This window comes from Phymastichus coffea, unplaced genomic scaffold (assembly GCF_024137745.1).
Source record: "Phymastichus coffea isolate CEN01 unplaced genomic scaffold, Cenicafe_Pcof_1.1 PCOF00054, whole genome shotgun sequence".
NCBI classification, from domain to species: domain Eukaryota; kingdom Metazoa; phylum Arthropoda; class Insecta; order Hymenoptera; family Eulophidae; genus Phymastichus; species Phymastichus coffea.
Window position 1 is genome coordinate 1,482,539 of NW_026706865.1, and position 27,846 is coordinate 1,510,384.

Below are 27,846 nucleotides of genomic sequence, written 5' to 3' on the forward strand. Positions count from 1 at the left end.
GAGTCGGTTGGAATTTCGTATTCGCCGTAGGAAATGGAATACGAGCTGACAGTAGAACGCGTAGAATACGTTAATTATACCTAATGACGTATTTCAACTGAAAAACTGAATAATCCGATAAACCGCGAGATTTAATCAACTTTCACAATATTCTCACCTGCAACGAGGAGAAAAATAAATCATTCGCGTCCTAGTAGTTCGTTGTAACAACGAAGGTCGGCGGTTGGTGACACATAGACCACCTGCCTGCCCTCCTAAAAAAAGAGGCAGCGAGAGATACGTTAACGTTTGCGCGAGGCTGAAAAATCCGTTATTCGGATTTGCACTTAGCGACACGGGAACGGAGCGCGTAGACAGCGGTAAAAGGGAGAGGAGGGAGGGGTGCAACGAGAGTGAAAAGGCAATTCGTTTCTCTGCTGATGAGCGCGTGTGCATTTACAAGGGGTGCGCTATCCACAGCGCGCGATCGCGCGTTCACTTTCGTGCGTTAAATGCGGATTGGGATACGCACGCCTTGCTGTCGCTGAATTCTACGATGCAGTTTTTCTTCTCGAGGATCTTTCATTTAGGTGCGAGATAAGCGAGATGTTAAATTGATTTTAAAGACATAGCATATCTCTTGTTTAATTTGGAATCTTCTATGTAATGCTTAATAATTATATTGATGTACTTTGACATTAGTTGAAAAAAGAATGCGACTATATTATTCGGAGCCAAATAACGATAAATCAGACGTTTTATTACGAGTATAAGTATTTAGGGAACATGACGATGTTCGTGACCAATGCCTTGGCGGGGTCGTTTTTTTCTCTCGTAAATTTAAGTTTCTTTTTTTCTTTTTTGTCGTGAGTAGTAATTCAAGTCGCAATTCACTAAAGAACGTTAGGCGTGATAATCTCATCGAGAATTTTTCGTCGTAAGCTGTGAGATCAATATCTTTAATAATTTTCGGATTCTGATAACAGTAATCGTTCGATCTCGAGGTGGTATCGTCGCAACCGAACAACCGACTGACTTGCAATCTCGTTGCTGGTCAGCTTCCCAACTTGAACCTCATGAGAGACAAGCAACGAGCGAGCCGCGCGCGTGCAGAGATCGAAAAATTCCGGGCAGGTACAAGTTATATACGACTGCGCGCCAGCGACGTAATACAACGAGGGAGGGGGAGAACACAACGAGCCCAACGGAGAGTAGCACAGCGAGCAACAGCTTAGTAGTGGTTCGCGTGCCTTCGTTTGCGCACGACGACAAAAAAGATACCCGCGAGCTGCGCGTGCTTGTGTGCTTTCCGCGTGTAGCTTCAAATCTGAAGTAGCGTCTAGCGTTGAAGGTTCTTCAGAGAAACTTTGAGATAATAAGACTGGCAAGAGATTTTTTACCGTGAAGGGTGAGTTGACAAGTTGAGATGGGCACATTTTTACTCGAATTCAGCCGGTTGATTTAGGAATTGACCAAACGAATGTTGCCATTTTCGGTCCTTGAACGACTCCGAAATCGATGAGATATCGAGAGCTGAAAATAGTTTTAAAATTGTTTCTGGAATCTATTCCTTATATTGAACATTCTTCCGAGTGTCGCGAAGTTAAGATTTTTAATTTTTTTCCTTGGAAATAACATTACCATTCCAGTGCAAAATCATAATAAGCATAAAAGCATTATAAGTTAAAAAATAAAAGAAATTTGATGCATTGCGCGACTGAAAAATCTAAAAAACAAACAACATTGAAAACCCGATGTCGCGTACACTATCAACGTAAACGTTCTCAACAAACAAACATTAATCGTAGTTTCGCCTAAATATCAATGAACGTCCGTCTATTTATAAGCGTTGCTCATCAATAGTAGATTGCACAAGCGTCCGAATGAAGTCTCGGTTCGCAGCCGTATAATCGCTCATGAAGAAGGATGAGCGAAGAGTTTTGTGTTTATGTTCTCTCATCAGCGACGAGAGTATCATCCTCGGCGCGCGTTTAATTCGCAAATCACGATTTCAATGAGCCATCTCCTCCTCGGTGATTGCGCCTCCAATTGATGCGAGCCTTCGGCTTGCAAAAAAAAAGTAGAATCATTTAGGCGAGCGATGACCGCCGGTACGCGGCAGCATGGCAGGCGCGTGATCGATCACTTGCGCGAGAAACAATCGGTCCTTAATCGACGACGAGGATGCGAGCGGTATCTCCGTTCTTGGCCCCTCCCACGAGTCTCTCTCTCTCGTAGAGCTTATTATGCCGGCGAGCGAGAGCGCGCAACGTCACCTACTCGTGTAGCAGGCACACGTAAAGTGTGCTAAAGGGCAAGAACCTTTTGTGCTCGTGCGGCTGCGTGCGAGCGGGCGCCGCGTTACCCCCTTCGGGGCTCACGCGCGCCTTCGCTGCTTTTCACGCGCTCGTCCCGTTGACACGTGCCTCCGGAATCTCGGCCGGACGGCCGGCTTGCCCTCTGAAGCTGGCTTTCTTCCTTTTGGCGCGCCGACAGCGCGAGAGCCCTCGAGAACGCTCATCGAAATTTCCCGGTCCCGCTGCTGGCCGCCGATCGAGCTCCTCCCGCGGCTGTGCGCCCGTGAGAACGCACCGCGTCGCGCGATTACGCGCTTTCGTGCCGCCCAATGGGATCAGCGTCAATTTGGTCGCGCGACGAGTGGACTGGGCGTCGTCGCCGACGCGTGAGAAACCGGGCGAGTGTCAGTGGCGTAGAGCGACAGAGCGCCCCGGCTCGGCTTCGCGCTCGCTCGCTAGATAAAGCGAGAAACTGGAGAGAGGCGCTTGGCTCTGCTGGTCTTTCTGCGTCGTCTTTCTACGTTTCTCATCCCCCGTGCGAAAATGCCCGCATCGTTTCGCGCCAAAAGTGGACGTCCTTTCGAGACGTTTCGCCAGCTCTGCTCGGCGTGGCTCGTCGATTCGCCAAGGTCGAAACGAACGAACGCAACTTTTCGCAAAGGACGAAACGAAAGAGTCGCAGTAGCAGCCGCCACCCATATAACCAGTAGCCGTGTGGGCATCGCCCGATGAGGCGCGAGAGAGGCGCTCCCCACGGCTTTGACATAAGCTTGCACGATGCGCGCGAGCGCCAATTGCGAGACGATCACGGCCAGGCAGAACTCGTCCGGCCAGTTCACTTTCTTCCTCCTTGTTTTTTTTTCCGCCGCGGTAGCCGCAGCTGCCGCCGCTGCTCCCGTTCGCTTTTCTTCCTTCTTCTCGTTCCGATTCGGCTATTCGTGCACGCGCCGAGCACTCCTCTCGGTCCTCTCCGAAATCGCAAGCTTCTGTTCCGCGGGTCGTACGACTCGCTCGGACGCACGACGACGCAAAGCCGTAGCTCGCCTGGGGCACGTGGAGGGCTGCGCGTATGTCATCTGCTCGCGCATCCAAGACTATCGAAGCGCGCGATCTACTTTGTGCTAGCCGCGGCATTGTCGGCGCGCTTCCGGTTGTTCGCACGCGCATCTCCGATTTATCGCGCTACAGTGGCGTTCTTTCTTTGCCGAGATCCTTTTTTTCTTCTTCGCGAGCAGCTAATATTTCCAACGAGTGAATGGGCATTTCTCGAGCGTAGATCGAGTTTACGCGCGTATTTATGGTTTTACAAAGAAACATTAGCAGTCTGCCCGATTCGGATACTCTTGCTTGGCCGATATGCATCAGTTTCTAATGTCAATTCTTTGATTTGGGAACAAATCGACTTGCTTATCGAGTTCTTCCGGTCCGCGTCCATGGAGAAATGTCGGTCGATGAGAGTTATTCGAGTCAATGCACTCGCCGTGGATAATAATCTTTAGGAAAAAATTGACGAGCCGTGCGACAGCAAAACAACTGATCGCTCGTGTCTACGAACCGGAGAGCTCGTCGGCTAAACGCGACGATGGCCATTCTGCTCTAGTATTTTAATTGCCGTGTTTTCGACATTTCAATGCGACGACGAACAGTGGCGCGAGCAGCGTTCGTTGGCACAGCTAAAATTAAACGGTTCGGAGCTGCGCGATCAAACAACGAGGCTCGAAGCATTCGACCGCAGGAAGCGTACGATAAAATCCTGGGCTTTTCAAGCAAGGCCACATCTGTCAATCCTCAAATTACCGAATTTCGAAGACCGAGCATCTCCTTCGCGGACGAACGCACGCACAGAAGTCTAAGCATCGAAAGCATCGTCGTCGGCACACAATGCCCGAGGGGACGAAAGCGAGGGTACGAGGTCCGAAGCACGCTGAAAAGGGATTTAGCTCTCCTCCTCTTGGACGCCCGTACGTCCCCCCGTACGTAGCACGACGCGTACGCGTGCACTGCGAGATCCGTTAGGCGCTCCGACCTTTTCGCGACTTCGCTCTTTCTCTCTTACTCTCTCTCCGTCGCGCGTGCACGCTCGCGACTTCCGTTTTTCTGTCTCCGAGGGCCGGTCCTCGCGCGATCACGAAATCCGGATGCTGAGCATCTGCCGCGCGCGGCGCGCGTCGTCGATCTTTTGTCCGGGCTTCTCCGAAACGCGCCGCGAGCGATCGCTCGTTCAGGGATTTCCACGCGACGAGCGCCCACTCGAGTGCGACCGTACCTTTCGACCGCACCGGCTCGAGCCTTGTTTGCTTTTCCAATGCGCCGGCTGAGCGCAGATGCGCTCGTCTCGTTGCATTGTTCGCCGGCTATCAAGTCCGTCAAATTCTTAATGCCAACGCCGCGGATATATTGTACACACATTCGCCGACAACTGGGTGCAAGAGCAGAGCATAGCTTTTAACGAAACTCGGGGCAGCACGAGGATTCCGCGACGTTGTATTGCGCAACGATAGGCAGACACGGCCTCGGCGTTAGCTTCGGTATTGGATAGCTAGTCGGTCGCGTCGACGACTGTCGGAAGTAGGCATCCTCCATTGTGCCCTCGGTGCACATATCGTTGGTCCAGTAGCCCCGCTGTATCTGGCCGGTGTTTCTGTGGTAATATATGCCGTAACCTTCCTTTTTGCCGTTCGCGAATTGGCCTTCGTACACGTTGCAATTGGCTGGGAAACGAAGCGAATTTCTCCATGAAGTTTAGTGTCTGTGCCGGCGAGGAAGGGGGCTTCTGCTGGTAGTCACTTAGGTAGATTTTGCCTTTGCCGTGAAACTGGTCGTTCTCCCAGATTCCTTCGTAGTACTGGCCGCTGTACCACCACATCTGGCCGTATCCTTTCTTCCGGCCGTCCTCGAAGTAGCCCTTGTAAAAACTGTCCGCGTACCAGTGCAGCCCGTAGCCGTGCTTCTTTCCTCTGCACCAGCAGCCCATGTGGATCACCGTTCGGGATTGCGGGCACTTGCTGCTCGAGATTTTGCTCAATGTGCCGAATCCATGTCTCGCGCCCTCCTTCCATTCTCCATTATAGACGTAGCCAGTTCTATGAGCAACATTGATGCTTTTCATTTGAAATGAATTTAATAGTTGCGTCGATCACACTGCGTACCTGTAGATTTCCATTCCCCTGCCCTCTTTCTCGTCGTTTCTCCACTGACCTACGTATTTGTCTTTGGGGTACCAGTGGGTACTGAATATAGAGCGTCTGAACCCATTTCTCTTTGCTCTTTCTTTGAGGTCGCACGCCGAATTCGCCGGTCTGCTACCGATACACGCCATGCTCGACTGATAATTTCATTATTGTTAGCTGTGAATCTGCCGATACACGTGAAACTAGCTGCAATTCACTTCGTACTTCCGATTTTCAAATCAGCATATTTCGATATCCTTGGCTTTCCGCTCAAAATTTGCCGGATAATCCGACCGCACAGAGACACTTTCAGCGAAAACAATTATCACGCAACAAACTTTGTTCGAAACGGACACATCAATGATCTCATTTGATTAAGGATTCTCACGCCGTAAGCTCAAGACGAAATAGCAGAAAAAAAACAAAATAGCGAAAGCACGTATCCAGCTAATCATCAACAGTCGCAATCAGTCGAATCACATATAGAAGGCCACTCCTATCCACTTTTTTCCATAAATCTTTTCTGCAGAGCAAGGAAAAAAAAATATTCGTGGCGTAACGTAACCACCAATTTTTTCGACGGCATATAAATGACGTGAAGATGACATTAGAGAGAAAGGAGCGCGACAGGTATACGACGCGTGACGAGGCCGATGATATTCTCGAGGGTGACGTGCTCGATAAAATTCGGTCGACGAAAAACGAAGGAAAACAGAAACTCGCTCGAGTAATAAGAACACAGCGAAATATATCTTGCCGGCGAGGGCTGGCGAGGTAGGCGCGTTTGTCCAGTCGAAATCGATTTGCTTTTTCTCGAGCGCGGCAGCTAGCTAGTGTCGTTCACGCGAAGGCGAGAGTGAATTTCATTCGCACTTGGCGCGACCCAGAAGCGCGCGAAACGCTTGGCTCGCGACACGCACCGTGCACGAAACGGAAGATCCTTCCCTGGGGGGAAAAAACAGGCCGACTAATAACGTAATAAAGCCTCGCCTAATTACGCGACTTACGTATACACACGGACATCGCCGAGCACGGGCGTGGATGTTTTCCTTTAATTCATTACAATTGTATAACCTACGCCGCGACGGGTCGTCAGGAGTTTAGTGGCGCTCTCTCACGCGAGCATTTCTCATCTGCAATGGCGAGGAATTTCAATGTGAGCGCAACGAATATTCAGCGTACGCGCGAACCTCGTTGCTCACGCGTGAAGCTCCAGGCCTCGATTGTCATCCGTTTTTACCGTTACTCAGAAATACAATCTAGATCAGGCTTCATGCGCTCAGCGAAGTCGCAATAACGTAACGCAGCCGCTAATATTCCGCGATCCGTCAATTTGAGAGACGAACGCATCGCGGCGAACTCGCGCGCGAACAAACCGAGAGAAAAGGAGCGGATGAGCCGTCGTCATCGCCGTCGACTGTCGTTAACCCAGTTTATCGCGCGTGCCGAAAAACTTCAAAGATAAGGAAAAATAAGTAAGGGAAAATTCTTCGTTTTTTACGAGCGCGAGCTAATAAACGAGCTAGGCGGTCGCTAACACCGAGCAGCTCGTAAAAGCGCTGTACGCTCGCGTATACAATTCAGGCGGAAATTGGTCGTGGATCTCGGATTGGCGCGCGGCTCTTGGCTGCGCGCGCCGGGCGACGAGCTGCGAACGAGAAAAGCGCGAGCGCGGCACCGAGCGGATGTTTGTAATTGCCGACAAAAGGCGTGGGAGGAATCGAGAGCAAACGCTGCACTAGCACGCGCCCTAGACGATGCCCGTCTGCAGACCCGTACGCTCGCCTCGCCCCATCTCTCGTCGACTCGCCACGGTCACGGATTCAAGCCTCCATTGAAATTGCCCGAGTTGACGTTGTAGGTCGAGCCGCTTGGCTTGCAGATCTCCGTTTAATTACAGCGTGAGCTTTCAAACGACATCGATCTTCCAATCATCGCGCCGGCGAGCGAGACGCTTGGGGATTTCCAAGCAAACGGGTCCGTAAAAAGTGACGAGGGACGTCCCGTGGCAGGCACGCGGATTAGGCCAAGAACCTTTGCAAGCTTGCTGCCGGTCGGGCGATACGACTCGATTGCTCGAGCAAACGCGCGTATCAAGAAAAGCGTGGAGTAGCCAAGCCAACCGCGGCCAATCAGCCTGATCGCAGCCAACGCGCACGACGGTATCCGCTCGCCCACGCTCGCGCGCGCGTAAACGTCTCGCGGCCGGATGGAGCGCGATCCTCTTTCGCTAACTGCGTAATTACGCTCGAGCGCGTCTCTATTATCGCGCGACGACAGTTCTTACGAGTCAGCGAACGCCTCACTCGCGCTTTGCCGTGTCGCGGGTACGATGGAACTGGCCGTTCGCTGCGAGCACTAGCTGCTTCGCGCCGACACGCGGAGCGCTCGATTGCAATCAATGGAGCGCCGAATCGAAACATCGGCTTGTCTTGTCTGCAGGCAGTCGGCATCGATGAGCTGATCGAGAGACAAGAGAACAGGATGCAACAGGGCGTCGAGCGATGAAGCGTCGCAAACTCGCCGTTGCAGACGCCTAGTCGTTCTCACAGGAAACAAGGGAAATAAGCGCCTCTCCTTCGTCCGGTCGATCAGCAAAAATACGGCGCTGCGATGAGCTCGACGACGGATACGCTGGGCAGCACGAGCGAGCCCAGGGACACGGCCGAGGCCCGCAGGAAGCTCGTCAACACCAGCCTCCTTTCCCTCAAGTGCCTGCTCTTCTTCTTCTTCGGCGGTAATCGACTCTGCCCGCTCTGCTTCGACAGCAACGAAGCTCGGGATAATTGCCTCCTTCGCCATTGGCCTGTCGCAGGAATGGGCTGTCTGCTGCCCTTCCTCCCTCTTCACATGCTGGCGGTGGGTCTGAGCGCCGCCGAGATCCGCACGATATCGATGATCTCGCCCGCGGTCGCGATCCTGGGGCCGCTGATCGCAGGACCGCTGGCCGACCGGGCGGCGTTGGCGACACACCGAGCGGGCCCCGACAAGCCGACGCCGATCGGTGACCGGCCGAGCAACGGCAGATACCTCCGAGTGATGATTGCCGTCTGCTGCGTGTTCTCGGTGCTGTTCTACTCGCTTCTGCTGCTCGTGCCGGCGGTCAAGAGGATCGACCTGCCGCACGAGCTGCAGCCCGCCGTCAAGTTCTCGTGCGACGAGCGCGGCGCCGTGGTCCACCAGGAAAGGTAGGCCGAGCGCGAGGCCCGGGTCGATCGACCACTGACGCGAGGCGTGCGCGCAGGTGCCGCAACGCCATCGGCTGTCACCGTTGGACGAACGAGGACCAGCTGGGCACGCTGCGTCTGGACGGCTGCCGCTACGCATGCCGCGATGCCCAGAGAGCCAGGCAGGCGCCCGCGAGCGGCCTGCAAGCCGACGAGCCCGCGAGCGTGGTGCCGCTGCGGCTCGCCGCGGAGGGCGCCGCGGAGGGCGCCGCGGAGGGCGCCGCGGGCGGCGACCAGCTGCCGGGCGTGGTGCCGTTGGGCGGACTGGCGACCGCGGGCCCGCCGACCACGGGGGCCGACGTGCTCCGAGCAGCCAGGGCAGGTGAGATGCGCGCGAGAGAAGCTGCGGTCTGCCCGCGGCCGAGTACAGCCTGCGTTGCGCGCGCGCAGGTGCGAGCACGGAGGCGCCGCTGAGCGAGGCCCCGCACGTCTGCTACAAGGACCCGCGCGGACGCAAGATCTGCCACGTGTTCTCGAGCGGCGCGGCGACGCCCGGCGGCCTGGCCGTGCGGGCGAGTCTGCGGCAGGCTGTGAACGCCGAGGACGCGGCCGACTGGTGCGCCTACCCCGTGGCGCAGTACATGCAGTGCCGGATACCGACGCGCGTTCGCGGCGCGGCGGCCAACCGGAGCTGCGCGGTCGAGTGCTCGCTGAGGGCGCCCTACGACGCGGACCCGGGTGAGTGGCCTGTACTCGTCGCGAGGGGGGGTTGCTGCCTCCGGCTGTAACGAGCATCCATCTCACGCGCAGCGCCGGACCAGCTGCTCGCCGAGAGCCAGTGCAGGCAGCTGATCGGCAACGAGCAGCTGACCTTTTGGATGTATCTGGCGATCCGCTCGCTGGCCGACATCTTCCCGAGCGCCGCGCTGGCACTCGTCGACGCCGCCGTCGTGATCGCCACGCGCGAGAGCTCTGCCGGACGCGGCGACGTCGGCCGCCAACTGGGTAAGCCAATCGGCCTCGCCGATCGCCGCCGCTGACGACGCCGATAACCGGACGCTGATCGCTCGCTTCAGCCTTCGGCTCGCTGGGCCTGGCTCTGTTCGGGCCGCTGTCCGGCTACCTGACCACGCTCCTCGGGTCGCAGCCGGCGTACTACGCGCCGTTGGCGCTGCACGGGCTGCTGGCGCTGCTCGCCGCCTGCGTCGCGCTCTCGGCCGACTCGATGCCGCTCGGCCCGCCCGAGTGGTGGTGGCACACGAGGAGCGGCATGCTGGCGTTGCCGATGAGCTCGGTGAGGAAGTATCGCGGTGAGACCGCCGCACTGTTCCTCGTGCTCGTCGTCATGGGCGCCTTTTGGGGCGCCATGGACACCTATCTGCCCATGTGAGTATCTGCGCAAAGAGGCTCGTGCGCCCGAGCGTTCAGTTTTTTGCTTTCTGTCGGCGTAGACATTTGGCGCAGCTGGGTAGCGACGAGCTCGCGATTGGACTGGCGCTGACGTTCGGCGCCTTGCCCGCGTTGCTGTTTCTCTGGAAGTCGGAGCACCTCGTCGATTACTGCGGCCACAGCAATCTTCTCATCACTGCCTTCATTATTTATATCGTCAGGTACGAGCTACTTCGTCCTTTTCTGTCACTTTTCGGATGCACTTTGCGGTTCTGCTGTGAATTATTTGTACGCCTGGTATTACATATATCGATCGTCAAAGGATAATCAACTTGCCAGTGCTTTTTCAGGTTCGTCGCATTGAGTCTCGCACCGGATGTCTGGTGGGCCTTGATCTCCGAATCGCTGGAACTTTTCACTCTTGGTGTGATGTGGGTCACCGCGATCCTCTACTTCCGTCACTTGATTTCGCGACAAATGACGGCCACCGGTCAAGCGTTTCCGGTCATCGCTCACTTTTGCCTTGGTACATTAATTATGCATATTTCGCTCATGCGAATTGTAGATCATTGCTGGAAATTATCGTTCGTTAAAAAAATGCTCTTTTCGTAAAAAGGCCGAGCAATTGGAGCTGTGATTGGTGCTTGCGTTGACAAAATCAAAAGTGACAATGAAGTCGATGCTATGAGATGGATCTACAGGTACATGGCAGCAGCCGCAGCTGTGATGGCTACCTTGTACTTTGCCATTTATCATGGTCTTCTCAAGCCCAGATGTCACACACAGACTGTGCAGGGTAGCCACAGACAACCGCCTACCATTGTTCAAGGTACAGTTAGGCATCACTGTTGTTAAACCAAGTGATAATTGTTTAGTTATGATTAGCTTTCCTCCAAGATAAAATATTTTTTGCGATAACAAGGGTCATTTCAATGAACAACACAAATAGATAATTATTGAAATGCTCGTCACTTTATTTTTTATAAACAAATATGTATATATATATATATATATATACAGACTTCGTTTTTGGCGTATTAAAATAAAAATTCGCAATAGTTTCATTTTTACAAAGTTAAAGCTAAACTTAAATGTAATAATTGCATTATGCTCGTACACAATGTCAATCACAAAAAAGATTTTGGAAGTCGTTTTTGAGCATCTAGATATCGAAATATATCTATAATGATTGTGTTTTCTTTCATGTTTGTTGCAGCGATAAATGGCAATGGCAATTATACGCCGCTAAGAATCTACCACAATGGTATGGGTCGAAAAGGGCAATTCCGATATTGAAGAAACGAATTAACATTCAATAACAGTAATTCGACGCTTCTTGCATTTATATCACACATACGGAAATTTATTTTTTTATAACTACTAGAACTGAAAATTTCTGTCATTTCCATATCATTCGTTAACGCGTTATGTTGCCCAGTGAGTGATCTTCATCTTTTTTTAGACGTTTAATATATTTAATATATTATATTGTAAATGTATGAATGAATAAATATTGAAAATAATTGTAACAGATTTTATTTTATTTTTACAAAGCTTTCTAAAAAATGCCAATGAATCGATGATAGTTGCATCAAGAATCTGATTTGATGATACTTCTTTTCTCTACCTAAGAGTTTTAGGTACATATGCAATGTGAACGTTTAAACTACAGATCTATGAGTCTAATTTTTCATTTCTCAAATGAAGAATATTAAAATTCTCTTTAGGCATTATCTTACTCTGTTAGTGATCATTTTTAAGAGACATATCTAGACAACGTTAAAAAAAATCTCACCTATTTACAAACGACAATAGCATTGATCCTCGCGGAAAAGGAAAACGCCTGCGTTATAAAAATGTAAAATATTCAGACTTTTGAAAAGTTATATTAGGTCATTTCAGAATATACACGGATTTGTACACTGCTTCAATAGCAAACATGGAGTAATTGAAGATATAAAATTTAAGAATTATCTTCAATAAAGTCGGGTTCGTTTCGTACAAATGTCGATTCTGACACGACTTAATTTTATACGAATTAAAATATTTTGTTTATTTAACATAATAATGGCTTTTCAGTTGAACAGAAAACATATAATTATATTCATTAGAAAAGAAGATACTACCGAATGTGTAAACTTTCTACAGAAAATTCTTTTGGAAATAATACAACAAACTATTCTACATAAAATATTTTGCAGAAATACATAACATTTAAAAGAATTATATGCTTAGGATTCTGCTCATTACTAAAATATAATCAAATTTACGAATATAATGATTTTATCTTTTTTTGTGCCAAATCAATCATTTGTTAATTGTTCTGTGGAAAGATATATCAGATTTTTATATATATTTTTTTTTATATCGTATTTTATTATTGTGTTTAATGGACAAGCATTACCTTAAATAAAGTAAACAAAAAAAATTGTATTCAGTTCAGTAATCACGTAAAATCGGTATATGTATGAAACGAACCCTGCCTTCAATAAGCATAGAGATTTGGAATTTCGTTTTGATCTACCTCATATTTTGTTTTTTAGTTATTATCTCACATATTCTATTCACTGCTATAAGCTTACAACCTGTGCTTACTTGTAGAATTTGTAATGATTAACTCTTATGCTTTCTTATTTGCAATTCGTTTAATTCTTATATCTATTATATTCTTTGTCAGCGATTTTCTTTTTTCTCTTGAATCGAGAATTCTCAAAAAACTTTATTTCAATAATATTCGTTACATATTTTTTGAAAATATCCCGAAAAATTGAAAAAAATAATAAGATTAACGTCCATTTAGAAATACCTATGTACAAGTCTCACAGTTAGGAATCTATATATAAATCGATTGTACAAAAAATATGCAAGACGATTTTTTTTTGTTAAAAGATAATATCGGCATTAAAAAACCGTGACTTCTTACAACTCTGTGATAAATATTTTCAAAACCCCTAACAACGGTTGTCTTATTAAAGAATTGATTAAACATCTCTTATCTGTAGGTGAAATCAACAGTTTCAGAATCACTTACTCTGGGGTACAGAGATCGTTTTTAACATAACGAGATAAGAGAGAAATTGGATAATTAATTGCTTCTTGAAGACAAGGTTTATTAATTGATCGTTAACTAGTCAATCGTCGTACAGTCATCATCGGCGATGTCATTACTAGTACACATATCAGTGTCCATTTTGTGCTCTACTTCGTAACTCTTATCAACCACGTGAAGGATTGAATTTACCGCATCACGAGTTTCTTGCTCTAGCTCAACATGACTAAGCTTCTTTTCCTCGTTTGTCTTTTTCTCAGCGATTACCTGTTCGCTGCGTAAATCTTCATTCAACTTCGTTACCATTTTAACAAGTTCTTCCACAGCTTTGGACGTTGGCGCCGCGTTCTCTTCCGATTTTTTTTCCGACTCTTCCGGCGTTTCATTCTCATTAAGACATATTTCCATTTCCGCTTGATCTGCGATATTTATAATATTTGGATCCGAATCGTCAAAGTTACCACCATTCGAAAGGGTCACAGGACTCAGTCGTTCTAGCATATCTGTAATAAAGGGCGACGTACCATCAATCAAATCTTTCAGTGGAATTTGATTCGGATCAGCTAATCCCTAAACATAAAAAAGCAATGAAAATTATTTTATATATTGAATAGCTATTTTTTATATTAAAACATACTCCAGTTACTTTGCAATCACATACCTTTGAGTCGTCGGTTTCGATACCATGATCCTCGATATGCTGCAGATAGAACAAAAACTGTTCTTGATATTTACCAAAATTCTCGTCAGGCGTGACAACAGGCCGAAGTATCTCCTCTTTTGTCTCGGGATCGTAATCCGACCTCGTAAGTAATGAGTAACCGATACATTTCTCGTAATCTCTCCAAGGCACATCGTCGACTTGACATGCTTTGTCTTCCGTCCACACCGACGCGTTACCACCGATACCTTTGACAGCCGTCACTTTGCGTTTGAATATTGTTAAATGATCGAGAATCGTCGCGAATTCTGGTGGTAGATCAGAATTTCCTTCAATCACGCGATTTTCACCATCGAAATTTTCGATGTAATTGTCGTCATCGTCGTCATCGTTGTCTGATTCCGATGCTGACTCTCGCACGCAGATCATTTCCAAGGGAATGTCTTCTTTGGGTTGACTGTGATGGAGAAATAGCAACAATCGTAAGAACCAGTCGACATTCAGACCATTCGTTAGATTTTAAAATTATTTGATGCCCGTACGAATAGCCTTTACAATTAACGGTCACTGCAAAATAGCGATCGGTCGTAAACAACTCGTAAAATTACAACAAACTCACCTCTTCTTTTTCACGCCACTCTTGATTGAATTCTTCCTCCAGTGCAAGTAGTCTTTGACTAACCTGTCGTTAATTTGTGACAACTCGACAAGTGCTTTCCTCATAGCTCGGTGAAACCTTTTGGTACACATGGCCGCTGAATTCAACAGATCCTCATCGTGTTGAGGTCGGTTATTCGACAATTGCATTAATTTCAACACTTTGGTCTTCAACTTGCCAATGGTGCTGTCAATCTCTTGGCTCTGAAGCACGAGCATCTTTTTGAAACGCTGATCGCGTTGTTGAGTCTTCAGAGGTATCATGCCGTCGACGGTAATCACTGGCGGTGCTGCGGAAGCTGATTTTGGCGATTTCTCCGAGATCACCACCAACTCGTCGTCCGTAATCTGCTGTACAAATTTACGCGTTACGTAGCGACTTCCAAGCATCATGGTTGTCTTTATATTCGTTTGTTAGCTATTGTTAACCAGTTTCGTTTAGGAATGCATTTTGACGAAGGAAATCAAGAAAGAGAAAGGAGGGAGGAGAGGTTAAGAGACAACTGCTGCTCTCTTTGTTATGGTTTTGAGAGAAAGAGAGAGAGAGAGAAAGAGAGCGAGAGAGAGAAACAGCAAGGATGTGTATTATTGATTTTTGCTAATTTTCTTGAAGTGTTTTGATGAACACGGTCTGAATTTGCTCTGTCGTTGAGTTTTTTTCGATTGAAATGACATTTACACAGATTTTGAAAAAGTGAAGAACAACTAACAAATTACTTTCTTGAAGGAACAGGGTGGACGCGAACAAATGAGACAAAACTACTTAGAGGTTATAAGTATGCCGGCAGCGCGCGCTCGAATAACAAGATGGAGACAATTTTTAAGAGAAAACATCTGGTCCTTTTTTTATTACACTTAGCTCTTTGGTTTTTGATAAATTAACAATGATAATTTAAACTAATTTCGTTAATGATTTAATAAAACTTTACATCTCAATAGTGGCCTCATTTGAACGTCCATTAACATTATTTGAAAATTTTTTTTTTCAAATTATATTTCGTGGAAATTTAAAATAAAAATAATTAAAGTCATTGAATAAGTATTTTGTAGTTTGATTTCTTATAAATTGCTGTTATCACTATAACAGAACGTTGTCAATAACGGTTTCGAAACATTTACGATTACGTGCTAAACAATTTAGATTTTAATACATAAATATGTTTTACTTGTAATTTTTAGTTAATATACGTTGCAAAATAATTGTAAAATATATTTTAAATTAATAAAAAAGTTACAGAAATTTTACGAAGTTACGAATAATTATTTTTGTGAAACTAAAAAAAACACGCATCTAAATTTTAATATCAATAAATTTTTTTTAGTACGGTAGTATCGCAATATCAGATTAAATTTTTCACGACTCTGTGTACATTATTATTATTATTTTGTACAAATTTTTTAAAATGAAAAAGAATATTGTTCTTACCTGACTATTAGGCTGAGCAGTGTTAGCAGAGTTAACGGTATTATCATTATCAACAATGAAAGTCTCTTCAATTTCCTCGATTTGATCAGTGATAGTCACATGTTCATCTGACACAACACCATTGTTCACTTCGCAATTGTTATCACAATTATCCAAAATCACTGGTTCGTCGTCACTATCTAAGTCAATGACACTTGGTGATTGTTGCTGTTGTTGGTGCTTCTGCTGCTGTTGTTGTTGCTGTGCAGTTGACGGCGGTACACGAACCACTTGTTGAACTACTGGTTTCATTGTATTTTTCGGCATGAGGAAATGTGTCGGCGGTTTGACAAAGTTTATGCTACTCGTTACTACACCTTTCGGAACCATCGACATAGGCACTGCCACTAATTTTTTATTCATTCCACCAATTTTGATTTGCTTCGAGGATATTGCCACTTTAAGAAGATTCGCCAGGGGTACTGGATTTATTGCCATATTGTTTGGAGCGATTTTTTTGAATTGCACTTGCCGTGGTTGCTGACGGATTATGTTAGGTGTTGTTCGTGGTGACTGCACGGGTTCCTGTAATTAAAATAAAGCTCGTCATTGACTATTTTTAGATTAATACTAATATATTAAACAATTCATTATCAATAAATATATGTACATACTTGAGTGGGATCATCGCTGTTCAAAATTTCCGAATCCCCTTCGACCATGCTTTGCTCGCACGTCATCATGAGATCAGTGGGATCAACGTCAGAATTATTTTTCTCACGACGATTACTGTACTCGTGATCGTATCCATTGCTTAATACATTTCGCACGGTACCGCACCTAATTTTACGTTTTTTCGCTGGTGGTGAATCGGCTCTTTCAGCCTCTGGCACATAAGACGTGTCTTCCTCCTCATCATCTGACATTGACATGGTCCGTCGTCTTCCACGCTTACGTTTCCGTGAACAGCACTTTGTCTCGTCTAAATGCATCTTCTCTTCTATCTCTTTAAGGCTCATATTCTTCGCATTTTCTAATAATCTACAATAGAAAGGTTGATTAGTTTATTAGTAAGCTATTGGATGGAATCCTATGTAGCTTAGAGCAGGTGTGTATGTGTCTGTGTGTGTGTAGTTACTACTTGTGCTTTCATCTATTAGTACTAAAATAATAGCTTTTAATTACCTAGTCACTGTTTCTATATGAGATAAGAGTGCTCGACATAAAGAGCGTAGTGGATACAAGTCTTTGGGATCACAGACAAAACATTTCCATGACTCCTCTTCCTCTATCCTCTTGATGGTTGGAGGATCAAAGTTTCTTTTTATACAGGCACTGCAGAATGTATTACTGCAGTAAGAACAGCAGAAGAGGTTGCCACCATTTGCACACCAACGACAATACATATCAGTGGCATCGTCACCTTTAAAAATTATCAACAAAATATAATCGTACCACTACGTATACCATATAATCGTATCACTACCTTGTTCAAAAGTTCCAGTCCCATAGAATTCACGACATTTGCCACATAGCAGGACACGCAAAACTGGATGTTCATGCATGTTATGTGCTTTATTTGGAGCAGAGCCAATATGTTCAGCACAGCTAGTGCAATGGAGCTTGAGAAATCGTACAGAAGCAACATCTAACAAATATCAATATTGAATAGGAAATTAGTTCATCTTTTTGATAACTCAGCTTATATAAAAAATAATCAATAGTGTAACTCACCACTACCATATGTCAGTTTGTAAAACTCATTCTCTTCTGAGGAGAAGGTGACGCATGGAAAGCGCTGATGCAGTTGGAGATCTGGTATTACTAAAATTATAAAAATTTTTATTAAATGATATTATCAAAAATTCATATTATTTAGTTAAATGTCTTTTATGAATTAAAAATCACTCCAAAATGAATAGATTAATTCTCAGTCTCTTAATTATCACCTCATATAAAAATTAGTACAATTGTCAATTTTTAATGTCAGTTTTGTATATTGCTTGCATTATTTAGCTATTTAAAAATTTTTTTAATTATTTACAATAAAATTCATCAATCATTTTTATTTAAATTAAAATGCATTATACTTTCCACAGAAAAAAATTAACTTAAAGAAAGTTTTAAAAAAAATTAGCATGCACATCTTTAATTTACAATAGTAACACTGAAAACAATAGTAATAAATAACAATGACGATACAACATAAAACGTTGAAATGCACCTATGTACCTCAGATTATTTATACCATCCAAGCAGAATTTAAAACACATGGGGAGAAGGTTTTGTCTGTTGAAGTGCTAACAAAGCGCTAATAATCAAATAATTAAACCAACTCGCACTTCACAAGTGACGAAAGGTGAAAAATAATTACTCCGAAAAAAGGAAATCCACTCTTAATAAAAAGAAAAAAAATACTATGAAAATTCTGGCTAAGGTCGGAGAAAAACGAAAGAAAAATAAAGAAAAAGAATCAGGGGTATTATAGAAAACCAGAGTAGTAAGGTTAGACGCATATTTCCTTGAAATTTACAAGTGAATTTACACAACATACCATTCTCTTTGCTATCGGCAACCTCCTGGACCTCGACTTCGAGCATCGACGCGATGTCCATCGTGATGGATACTGGTTATTACTACACTTATACCTATATTATAACTTGGCGAAAGAGGCGATCCTCGGTTTCGCACAGAGCCTCGCGCTCTCTTTCTCTTTTTACTCGCGTCTCGATCACCGCGCCGCCATGTTAATATCACGCGCACGTTATATATTACACCTCGATGGAATATATAACAACCGGGGTGCGCTAGCGCTGGCGACGATGTTCAAGCATCAAATTTATAAATCGTGATAGTCGTCGTCGCCGCCACCGGCGAAATGCGCGACGACGTACTAGCGCTGCGAATCAGGCGAACTCTACATACTGCTTCGTGGAGTCTGCTGCGAGAATAAAAAACTGCCGCGCGCGCAGCATGCGAATAAGTTCCGTCGTGATTTCATCAATCTAAAATATGGTGGGGGAGCTTTCTTATTTCATTATCAAATATTCATCATCTTATAATATGTGATTAATAATTGCTATTCAGTTTAGAAGCTAAATCTCATTTTCTTTATAAAAAGTATTATCGTGATATTAAATTATGATTAAGAGTTCGCAACCATCAGTTTGCTTTGTTTAAAAATTGAAAGCTCATTCACGTTTTTCCTTTTCATGTAAATTTTACGAAAATTTTTACTCCTCATGTCATATGTTCTTATTGAAAACTGTATTTGATATTTATGTTTTAATTCGAGTATAACATATTATAGTATAGTACAATTACGTATAGCCGCGCGGTGTTTATCAAGTTGTTTACAAATGGCGCCGAGCTTTATTTTTGTTTTTATTAGCTCTTTGGATAAAAGTAGTTAAGCTTGAGAAAAAAATATTTTAATGATGGAGAACAAGGATCAATTGAATGAACTCCAAAAAACTGCTAAAAAATTAACCGAAGATATTCAGAATATGCCAAATTATAAAAATTTATACAATGAAATTCAGGTATAACGATAATTTTTTGTCACGAAATTTCACTCTGACTTGAATACTATTATTATTTTAGAGATTGGTTGCATCTTCGGCAGTAAAAAAAGAAGATTTCAAAAAAACACTGTTTGAAGCTTTAAAAAAGGATGGTTTAGAAACTCACATTAGAAATACAGTTTTTCATTGGACAAGATCGCAAGTAATAAATGGTTTTTATATGTCAACTGTGCGGCAAAGTAATGCTTTTATTAATACACTTGTTTCTTTATAGAATTCAATTGAAACACCCAATGAGTATGAAGCAGATTTGAGTTACTTGAAAAAAGCCCAGATTCAATGGGAAAGAAGAATACAGAAATCTTTAAACTCTATGTGTAATGAACTAAATGTTCCACTTGCAAGAATCAGACCAAATGCTGACAGAGAAGAGCTTTCAGAAAAGTGGAATGAATTGAGTACCTGTGATTTTGGTGAATGTCTTGAGAAAAATTAGTTAAAACTGTATAGTGTGATTTATCAGAACTTTTATTTTGTTTCTAACAGATCTGACTAATTATAGACCTTTGTATGCTCCAAAAGACTTCTTAGAAGTACTGTTTTCAGTCAGAGATCCATCATTTAAAAAGCAGCAGTAAATTATTACCTTTTACAAACATATTTTTATTGATACAACTTTTGAATTTTATTTAATTATTTCAGAAATGAACCAAATTGGGAGTTTAGCCATATTCAAATCAAAGTGAAAACTTTATCAGAACTTGTGAGCATTTTGCAATCAAAAATAATGTTTTAAATGTTCTTATGATATTGTATTTAAAAAATCATTTATGTACAGAGAGGAATATACAAGGAACTTTCAGAAGGTGTTGCACTTCTTGGTGTCAATGGCAACATTCCATCTATAGGTAATTTTCCAAATTTAGAAGCTGAAAGGGCAAATCTGGGGGAAAAAGTTTTGAAGGTCAACCATGCACCAATTGCCCAAGAATTTTTAAAGTGTGGATCTCCCAGAGCTTTGAGAGGGAAACTTTGGTCTCTTGTATTAGATTCAATTGTTAGAGAAAATGTAAGAGTTTTTCTTCTATTTTTTTTATACAAAATGATACATTTGTTTCTAGAAATAATTTATTACAGGATGTTGAATACTATAAGGAATTGCAAACTATGGTTTTACAGTATGATATAATGGTAGACAAATTAATAATTAAGGTAACATAATGAGAAGGTCTCTAATAAAAATTTCATTGGTAATTTATAAAAAAACAATTCCGTTTTTATAGGATGTTCAACTGACAGCTAGTAACGATGACCAATATTTTGTTTTTGAAGATGTTCTATATAAAACTATGTTGAGCTTTTCAAGAGACTCTGAAGTCTTACCTACAGTAACAGCAGACCAAAGTGCAGGAGGTCAGGTCATTCATGCAGTTCTTCAAGGCAAACCTGCAACCCTAGAAAATACTTTAGTTTTTCCTCCAAGTGGAGTTATTCCTTTTCATGGTTTTACTATGTATGGTATGTCATAGCAATGCCAGAGATTAAGAGAATTAGCTTAATCTCTGGTAATGTAGGCTTTCATTTTTTAAGTAATTATAAATTAATAACTGGATCCTTTTAGCTACGCCTTTCTGCTACTTGTATGATGATCCATGTGCAATGTACTTCACATTTCGAGCATTTTATTTGAGATACTGGTTTCGTTTGCACACAGTATCCAGTCATGAACAAGGAATAGTTGCATTATGTCTTTTATTTGAAAGATTATTGCAATGTCATGAGCCACAGCTGTGGGCACATTTTAGAAATCTACACATTCAACCGTCAGTACTTTTTAATATAATATTAATAATATTTGGTATATTTTATTTTTTTTCAACTATATTTTTTACTTTAAAATCTATTATTTCTTTAGAATAAAAGTTGTTTTCAAATGGCTGATGAGAGGCTTCAGTGGTCATCTACCTCCAGAACAATTGTTGTATTTGTGGGATTTGATTCTTGGATATGATTCTTTGGAAATAATATCATTGCTAGCTGTAACTATTCTCAGTTTTAGAAAGGAAAATTTGATGCAAGTGAATACTTCTCAGCTGGTTGAAGTAAGTGAATCTTTAATTTCTGATCATAAGAAAAATATAATTTATACCTTACAATATTTTAGAATGTTTTGGCTGATTTATCATCAATAAAAGTCATGCCACTATTACAACTAAGTCTATTGAATGACTGAATAAAAAATGTGTGATTGAATTTATATGAAAAAAAATTATATGGAAATTAAACCAGAAAATAATTGTAAACGCTATCTACAAAATAAGATTTAAACATTTTTATTACAATTTTATTTAATGTTCATATAAATATATAAGTTTTTAGAATACAAAATAAATATATTGCTATAGTTTAATTAAATATTTATGAAATAGTTATAATATATTTAAAAACTAAAAATTACTTCATTATTATAATAAGTATCATTTTTTTTCGAAATAGCTAAGTAATGAATTCACTAGTCTTGTCACATATGATGTAAAAATTGATCGATCAAATATATAAATAAAAATCTCCATGAAAATATTGAACAAACCGTTGTCTCCTCAAATCACAAAAATAAAGGTACTATACCTATATCTACGTTGTACATACACACGGTTGCGTTGTGTACGTGGAGGGGATCAGGTTAGAAATGAATCGTCTGTACTCCACAGTCATATAGTCGCGTTATGACGTGAAGAGGGACGCCACTTTTCAAACCAAAAAATCGTCCGATCCAAAACGACGAAATAAATAAATTAAAGGTAAGTAACATTTTTAATTTAGTTCGTCATCTTATCATCGTGAACAATGTTTCTCGTGTTGCTTACAAGGGTTCGAACATGCAAATATTTAAAAATATACAATATACTCGTAGTTGCCACTCCCTATGATGTCCCCTCCCATTGTAACTGTTGAGTCCAGGCGCTGCACATATTCTTACATATGAGTAATACGACAAATTCATTTTCTTTTCGTTAATTAGCAAAGAATTTTCTGGGATAATTAACGTTTATTTTGGAAATCTTGTACAAATCGCAGAGAATGTATCAGTAAACAGGTTTTTGCAGCATATAGTTCATGCATCTATTGAAGTTAATTTAGAAGTAAAGGGTAATACACTCTGATTATATTATTATTTTTAAAGATATTTATTCTCATTTATTTTGATAATTATATTAAATGGTAAACATCAATCTCTTTTTTAAATAATCATCAATGTTAATGCAAGGATTAAGTGATCCTTATAAATAATAATTTTTTATATCTTGCTTCAAATTGCTGAATCATTAGTCTTAGTAATTAGAATATGATTTCCATGTACATCTATTATATTACTGCTAAGAAACTGTCATTTTTTATTGTATTTTTATATTTCAGGCAGTATAATGTCTTTGATAATCCATCTAATATTTATTATCACAACAATAAGTGCTGTGGCATCCCAAACTCTTTATTACAATGAGATAGAACGCAGATGTCCTAAGCCATGGGTAATGTACCAAGATTCTTGTTATCGATTCATTAAAAGCTACAGGCTGAGAGAAGATGCAAGAAGAAATTGCTTAGCATATCAAAGTGATTTATTATCTATCAACTCTTTGGAAGAGCATGGTGCTATTCTTCGTGAGCTATTGCAACAAGATCCTCAACATCGAAAGTGGTATACCAGTGTGAGAATGCAAGGTGGTTATTGGACAAATGAAGATGGAACTCAGATTATTAATATGGAAAATGCCTTTCTACCTGAGAGGTTTGATAATGTTTTTGGCAAAGATTACTTGGTGTATGGTTACAGCGAAGGACTGAAGAGGTGGGGTTTGGAAAAAGTCAAAGGTGATGAAGTTCATTACTATATCTGTGAAGCTCTCGCTGCCAATTTAAACTATCTGCTGAATGATGATCGAACTTACCAGTATGGTCTTGAAATAACTGATCCATTAAGCATACCAAGGGGACCATATTTTATAAAACAGCCAGAAAACAAAGTGTTTGATGTCACGAAAAGGGTTGTAAATAATGATGTCTTTCTGAGTTGCCTTGCTGGTGGATATCCGGCCCCCACTTACGAGTGGTTTAAGGAAGATTTTCAAAACGACAGATTGATAGCTAAGAATATTGATCCATTAGCTAATGACAGGTATACTATCAGTGGTGGAACTCTCATCATTTTTGCTCCAAATCAGGTATTTATCAAAAATATTTAATTGTATTGTACATATCTTTGTATACTAAAATAAGCTTTTGAAAAATTGTAGACTGAAGATCGTGGCACTTACCACTGTAAAGCTACGAACCAATTCGGCACAATTCGCTCGGAGAGTGTCGAGCTTTCTTTCGGTTATATTCTCGAGTTTAATTTAAAACGTCCAGAAGAACGTGGTGATGAGCATTGGGGTAAAGCCGTGTACTGCGATCCCCCTCAACATTTTCCTGGTGTCAAATATTATTGGGCAAGAGAAGCTTTCCCTTATTTCGTGGACGACGATAACGAGAGATTATTTGTTTCGTACGACGGTGCCTTATATTTTTCGGCCCTTGAGAAACTCGATCAGGCAAATTACTCTTGCAACGTACAAAGTACTGCTTCTGATACTGGACGTAATGGGCCATTCTTCCCACTCTATATTATGCCGCATCGTACGTTGTGAATTTTATTTACGACTTTTTAAAAATTGTTTAAAGTTATTATATTTTTTAATTAATTTTTTCATGTGTTTAGTTACGCCGCAAAGCTTGAAGTTCCCCAACAATTTTCCTAAAATTTTTCCCGAAGCTCCAATTGCAGGTGATGAAGTCCGAATGGAGTGCATTGCCTTTGGATTGTAAGTAAATGTGTATTTAGTTTTACACTTAATAAAATAAATAGTAGATTATGCAAATAATCAACGCCCGAAATAATTAAATGTCAATAGTTAATATTTTTGTATGAATTCACAGCCCTGTACCTTCGTACAACTGGACTCGTATCGGAGCCGAACTACCTCGAGGAGCCTATTTAATGAATCATAATCGTGTTTTAATGATCCCACGTGTACGTATTGAGGACCAAGGCGAGTACGTATGTCGTGCACGTAACGAAAAGATTTCAATTACGAATTCGGTCTATTTGTCGATCCAAGCTGCACCCAATTTTACCGTTCCTTTAACTGACAAACATATGGACAATCATGGTGAACTTACCTGGATTTGTGAAGCATTCGGTATTCCTGATGTTACATATAATTGGCTGAGAAATGGAGAATATATTGATATGTATAATCTACCGCCGGAAGACAAAGACAGATATCTAATTCAGGATAATGTACTGAGAATTCACGCATTAGATCCTGAGAAAGACGAGGCAATGTATCAGTGTGAGGCGAGGAATCAGCTGAAGACTAAGTATTCGTCAGCTCAACTGCGAGTTTTATGTGAGAACTATAAATTATTTTATGTTTCTTTTTACAAATTAATCATTTTGAAAATGAAAAATAAATGTTTATAGCTCTTAAACCATCGTTTAAGAAGCGACCTTTAGAACCAGAAACCTACGCCGGTGAAGGTGGAAATGTTACGTTGATTTGTAATCCTGAAGCAGCGCCTATGCCGAAATTCGTTTGGAAAAAAGATGGTAACGTATTAGGTACTGGCGGTAGACGTCGTATCTTGGATACTGGTAATCTAATGATTAGCCCGGTATCGAGAGATGACGAAGGTACCTATGTTTGCCAAGCATCTAACCAGTATGGCAATGATGAATCATCAGGTCGACTTATTGTTTTGAGTGAGTACATATTCAATACCTGACTGATACGAAAACATTCAAGATCATGGATGAACAAAATCAATACTATATTTTTAGATGGACCAATACTAATCGAATCATTACCACCGCGCATTATCACTCAAGTAAATCAGAACCAAACACTTCGTTGCATGGCTCAAACAGACGAAATGTTGGACGTGGCTTATATCTGGATGCACAACGATATGCGTATTCGAGACAAAGATCTCAAAGCGAATCCGCATATCGTCATAGATGGTGGGACTCTCGATATCATCAACGCGACTTTTGCGGAAGCTGGCGATTACGAATGTATTGTAAAGAGCGCAGTTGGTAGAATTACTTCAAAAACAACCATCACTATTGAAGGACCACCTGGACCTCCTGGTGGTGTGCAAGTTGTTACTATTGCTACAACTTCAGTGACCCTTGCGTGGACAGATGGGGCATACAATGGTAGAATGATATCGAAATATGCCATTGGAGCTAGGACATCTTATAATCAAACTTGGTTCAATTTGACGGAGGGTAAGCTTTGCAGTTGTAAACATTTTTTATTTAATTCATTTGATGTGAATATTGATAAAGTACTTTGTTATTTTAGATTATACTAACTTCCGAGAAATCGACAGATACAATGGCCGAAAACAAGTATCTTTAGAAAATGTATTACGTCCATACTCGACCTACGAATTTCGAGTGCAAGCTGGCAATGAGCTTGGTTACGGGCCAGCTTCGATGCCTTCCCCACAGTACAGCACACCATCCGATCGACCAGCTAAAGCACCTTCAAATATCAGAGGCGGTGGCGGTAAGATCAGTGAATTGACGATTAAATGGGATCCCTTGAAACGCGAAGATCAATACGGACCGGGAATTTACTACAAAGTTTACTGGCGTAACAAGAAGGATGAGCGTGAATTTCAATCATTGTCTCTTAAAGAACACGGGAACGTTGGCATGGCTGTCGTTGCAATCCAATCCAAATACTTTTACACTGAATACGATGTTATTGTACAAGCTGCTAACGATATTGGATATGGGCCAAAGTCAGAAATCATTACCATTTATAGTGCTGAAGATATGCCACAGGTATAGTTATAAAATACTTATAAAAAATATATAGCAATTTTATGCTAATTTTTATGTTTATTCTCTTTAGGCTGCACCTCAACAAGTGAGTGCATTGTCATACAATAGTACGGCTCTCAATGTATCATGGGTTCCGATTAATCAATCTCGAGAGTTCGTGCGTGGCAAATTGATAGGTCATCGTATTAAGTACTGGATGGAAGATGGACGCGAAGAAGATGCTGTCTATTATTTATCACGTACGACTCGTCCGTGGTCTCTTGTTGTTGGTTTGCAGCCTAATACTTACTACTATGTCAAAGTAAGATTTATTATTTATTTTGAATTTTGATTATTGGAGAAAAAATTTAATTTTAATATTTAAAAAAAATGTATCTTCAGGTAATGGCATACAATTCCGCTGGTGAAGGTCCTGAGAGTGAGCGTTTCCTCGAACGAACTTACCGTAAAGCACCACAAAATCCACCATCATCTGTACACGTATTCGGTCGCAATCCGACATCTGTTCGTGTGACTTGGCGTTACGTGCAGAATATGAAAGACGAAGAGCCTGTGATCGGTTTCAAGATACGTGTCTGGGAAACAGATCAAGACATGAGTACTGCCACTGACACCCTTGTTCCAGTGGGTTCAATTGAGGCGATTATAAATAATTTGGGTGTAGGTAAAGAGTATTATCTTCGAGTTTTGGCCTACAGTAATGGAGGTGACGGCAGAATGTCTAGTCCCGCGCATAGGTTTCGTATGGGAGATGCGTCGGATTATGGCAACTCTGCCGTGAATAAAATGTTGAATACCAGTTTAATCATTGTCATGCTAGTATTTATAAAGATCGTCTTTTACGAAGAAAGTATTTTTATTTAAATCTTCTACACAGTTTTGATTAATACGAAAAATGAATCAATTTCTAAAAATTGTAATGTATAGGATATATGAAAATACCTACAAAAGATGACAAAGTAAGTTTCTCTAAGAGAGACAAGTTAACTTTGACCTATTACTGTATTATAGCGAAACTATGCTGGACAGTACTGTGCATTAGAATAAACATTAGGTTTAAAAAAATATTTTAAGTGAAACGCTCGTTTCAGGATTGTTGATAATGGAACTGTGTTTTCATCTTTCAAATGCATTCTTATGGTTGTACTCAATCAGTCTTTTCGATGTATAATGCAACAAGCGCTTAATTTATCGCACAACTATCTGAGCAGCGTCAAATTTTTTCTTAATGATAATTAAACGTACTATTCCTCCATGCGACAATACGCGCGTTATCGTTGGAGTTAATTAAGAATCTCAGAGTTTCCGTCCAAAAGAATTCAAGAATATCGTGACGTATTTTAAGAGATTTTTATAAGAATATGTGAACAAATGATATATTATTCTTTGTATGAGTCTTGTAGAATATATACATACATATAAATATATATATATATATATTTAGCGTACGAGCGCATTTTGCAATATATGCTAAATCTCATTCTTTTCTGATCCTCTTATTCGTACCTTCCAGTCTGTACAATGTTTTTATTTTATCAAATATATTGTACTTGATGCCACAAACACCAACATTGTTCTGTACTTTTTACATTGTTAAATCTTATATATGAAAAATTAAACAAGAAATAAATAAAGTGCTTTTTTTACATTTGA

General features: G+C 41.9%; 5 protein-coding genes across 7 annotated transcripts; 3 read left to right on the forward strand and 2 right to left on the reverse strand.

Moving 5' to 3' along the window:
* The first annotated feature begins 1,235 nt into the window (after positions 1-1,235).
* On the forward strand, positions 1,236-12,155 carry LOC131665779 (uncharacterized). Its single transcript, XM_058937895.1, is given in 10 exon segments — positions 1,236-1,387; positions 7,889-8,183; positions 8,262-8,634; positions 8,691-8,995; positions 9,064-9,618; positions 9,690-9,999; positions 10,065-10,223; positions 10,353-10,528; positions 10,619-10,831; positions 11,219-12,155. Coding segments are annotated over 9 exon segments (2,295 nt in total). The 5' UTR covers positions 1,236-1,387; positions 7,889-8,059; the 3' UTR covers positions 11,299-12,155.
* LOC131665835 (MORN repeat-containing protein 3-like) lies at positions 4,722-5,595 on the reverse strand. Its single transcript, XM_058937996.1, has 3 exons — positions 5,426-5,595; positions 5,064-5,359; positions 4,722-4,987 (listed from the first exon to the last, which is right to left on the reverse strand). Exons 1-3 carry the CDS (start codon positions 5,593-5,595, stop codon positions 4,722-4,724), a joined length of 732 nt encoding a protein of 243 aa, XP_058793979.1.
* A 160-nt stretch (positions 12,156-12,315) lies between the features above and the next one.
* LOC131665778 (uncharacterized) lies at positions 12,316-18,688 on the reverse strand. 2 transcript variants are annotated; one of them, XM_058937893.1, is made up of 9 exons: positions 18,329-18,688; positions 17,509-17,598; positions 17,261-17,422; positions 16,960-17,197; positions 16,449-16,815; positions 15,796-16,359; positions 14,332-14,717; positions 13,713-14,169; positions 12,316-13,621 (listed from the first exon to the last, which is right to left on the reverse strand). In XM_058937893.1, the coding sequence occupies exons 1-9, from the start codon at positions 18,387-18,389 to the stop codon at positions 13,130-13,132; spliced, it is 2,817 nt and encodes a 938-aa protein (XP_058793876.1). In that variant the 5' UTR covers positions 18,390-18,688; the 3' UTR covers positions 12,316-13,129. The 2 variants fall into 2 exon arrangements, with proteins under 2 accessions (XP_058793876.1, XP_058793875.1); XM_058937892.1 differs by having other exon boundaries at positions 14,332-14,720.
* A 288-nt stretch (positions 18,689-18,976) lies between these two features.
* Positions 18,977-21,587, forward strand: LOC131665780 (TBC1 domain family member 19). The gene is made up of 11 exons (XM_058937896.1): positions 18,977-19,316; positions 19,378-19,500; positions 19,573-19,771; positions 19,845-19,932; positions 20,001-20,061; positions 20,137-20,367; positions 20,436-20,510; positions 20,582-20,816; positions 20,920-21,121; positions 21,214-21,400; positions 21,463-21,587. Exons 1-11 carry the CDS (start codon positions 19,209-19,211, stop codon positions 21,529-21,531), a joined length of 1,578 nt encoding a protein of 525 aa, XP_058793879.1. The 5' UTR covers positions 18,977-19,208; the 3' UTR covers positions 21,532-21,587.
* A 419-nt stretch (positions 21,588-22,006) lies between these two features.
* On the forward strand, positions 22,007-27,818 carry LOC131665750 (contactin). 2 transcript variants are annotated; one of them, XM_058937843.1, is made up of 10 exons: positions 22,007-22,099; positions 22,716-23,521; positions 23,594-23,975; positions 24,058-24,160; positions 24,276-24,748; positions 24,823-25,101; positions 25,180-25,629; positions 25,706-26,193; positions 26,264-26,494; positions 26,575-27,818. In XM_058937843.1, the coding sequence occupies exons 2-10, from the start codon at positions 22,724-22,726 to the stop codon at positions 27,055-27,057; spliced, it is 3,687 nt and encodes a 1,228-aa protein (XP_058793826.1). In that variant the 5' UTR covers positions 22,007-22,099; positions 22,716-22,723; the 3' UTR covers positions 27,058-27,818. The 2 variants fall into 2 exon arrangements, with proteins under 2 accessions (XP_058793826.1, XP_058793827.1); XM_058937844.1 differs by lacking the exon at positions 22,007-22,099 and adding an exon at positions 22,339-22,448.
* Positions 27,819-27,846: the final 28 nt, after the last annotated feature.

Coding starts and splice junctions, on each gene's coding strand:
- LOC131665780 (XM_058937896.1), top strand. CDS start 19,209: ATGATGGAGAACAAGGATCAATTGAATGAACTCCAAAAAACTGCTAAA. Junction 20,368..20,435: donor ATTCAATTGTTAGAGAAAAT/GTAAGAGTTTTT, acceptor AATTTATTACAG/GATGTTGAATACTATAAGGA. Junction 20,511..20,581: donor TAGACAAATTAATAATTAAG/GTAACATAATGA, acceptor CCGTTTTTATAG/GATGTTCAACTGACAGCTAG.
- LOC131665750 (XM_058937843.1), top strand. CDS start 22,724: ATGTCTTTGATAATCCATCTAATATTTATTATCACAACAATAAGTGCT. Junction 24,161..24,275: donor GAGTGCATTGCCTTTGGATT/GTAAGTAAATGT, acceptor ATGAATTCACAG/CCCTGTACCTTCGTACAACT. Junction 25,630..25,705: donor TTGGTTCAATTTGACGGAGG/GTAAGCTTTGCA, acceptor TTGTTATTTTAG/ATTATACTAACTTCCGAGAA.
- LOC131665835 (XM_058937996.1), bottom strand. CDS start 5,595: ATGGCGTGTATCGGTAGCAGACCGGCGAATTCGGCGTGCGACCTCAAA. Junction 5,360..5,425: donor AGGGGAATGGAAATCTACAG/GTACGCAGTGTG, acceptor TGTTGCTCATAG/AACTGGCTACGTCTATAATG. Junction 4,988..5,063: donor CAAAGGCAAAATCTACCTAA/GTGACTACCAGC, acceptor TTCGTTTCCCAG/CCAATTGCAACGTGTACGAA.
- LOC131665778 (XM_058937892.1), bottom strand. CDS start 18,389: ATGGACATCGCGTCGATGCTCGAAGTCGAGGTCCAGGAGGTTGCCGAT. Junction 16,816..16,959: donor CATATAGAAACAGTGACTAG/GTAATTAAAAGC, acceptor TTTCTATTGTAG/ATTATTAGAAAATGCGAAGA. Junction 13,622..13,712: donor TCGAAACCGACGACTCAAAG/GTATGTGATTGC, acceptor TTTTATGTTTAG/GGATTAGCTGATCCGAATCA.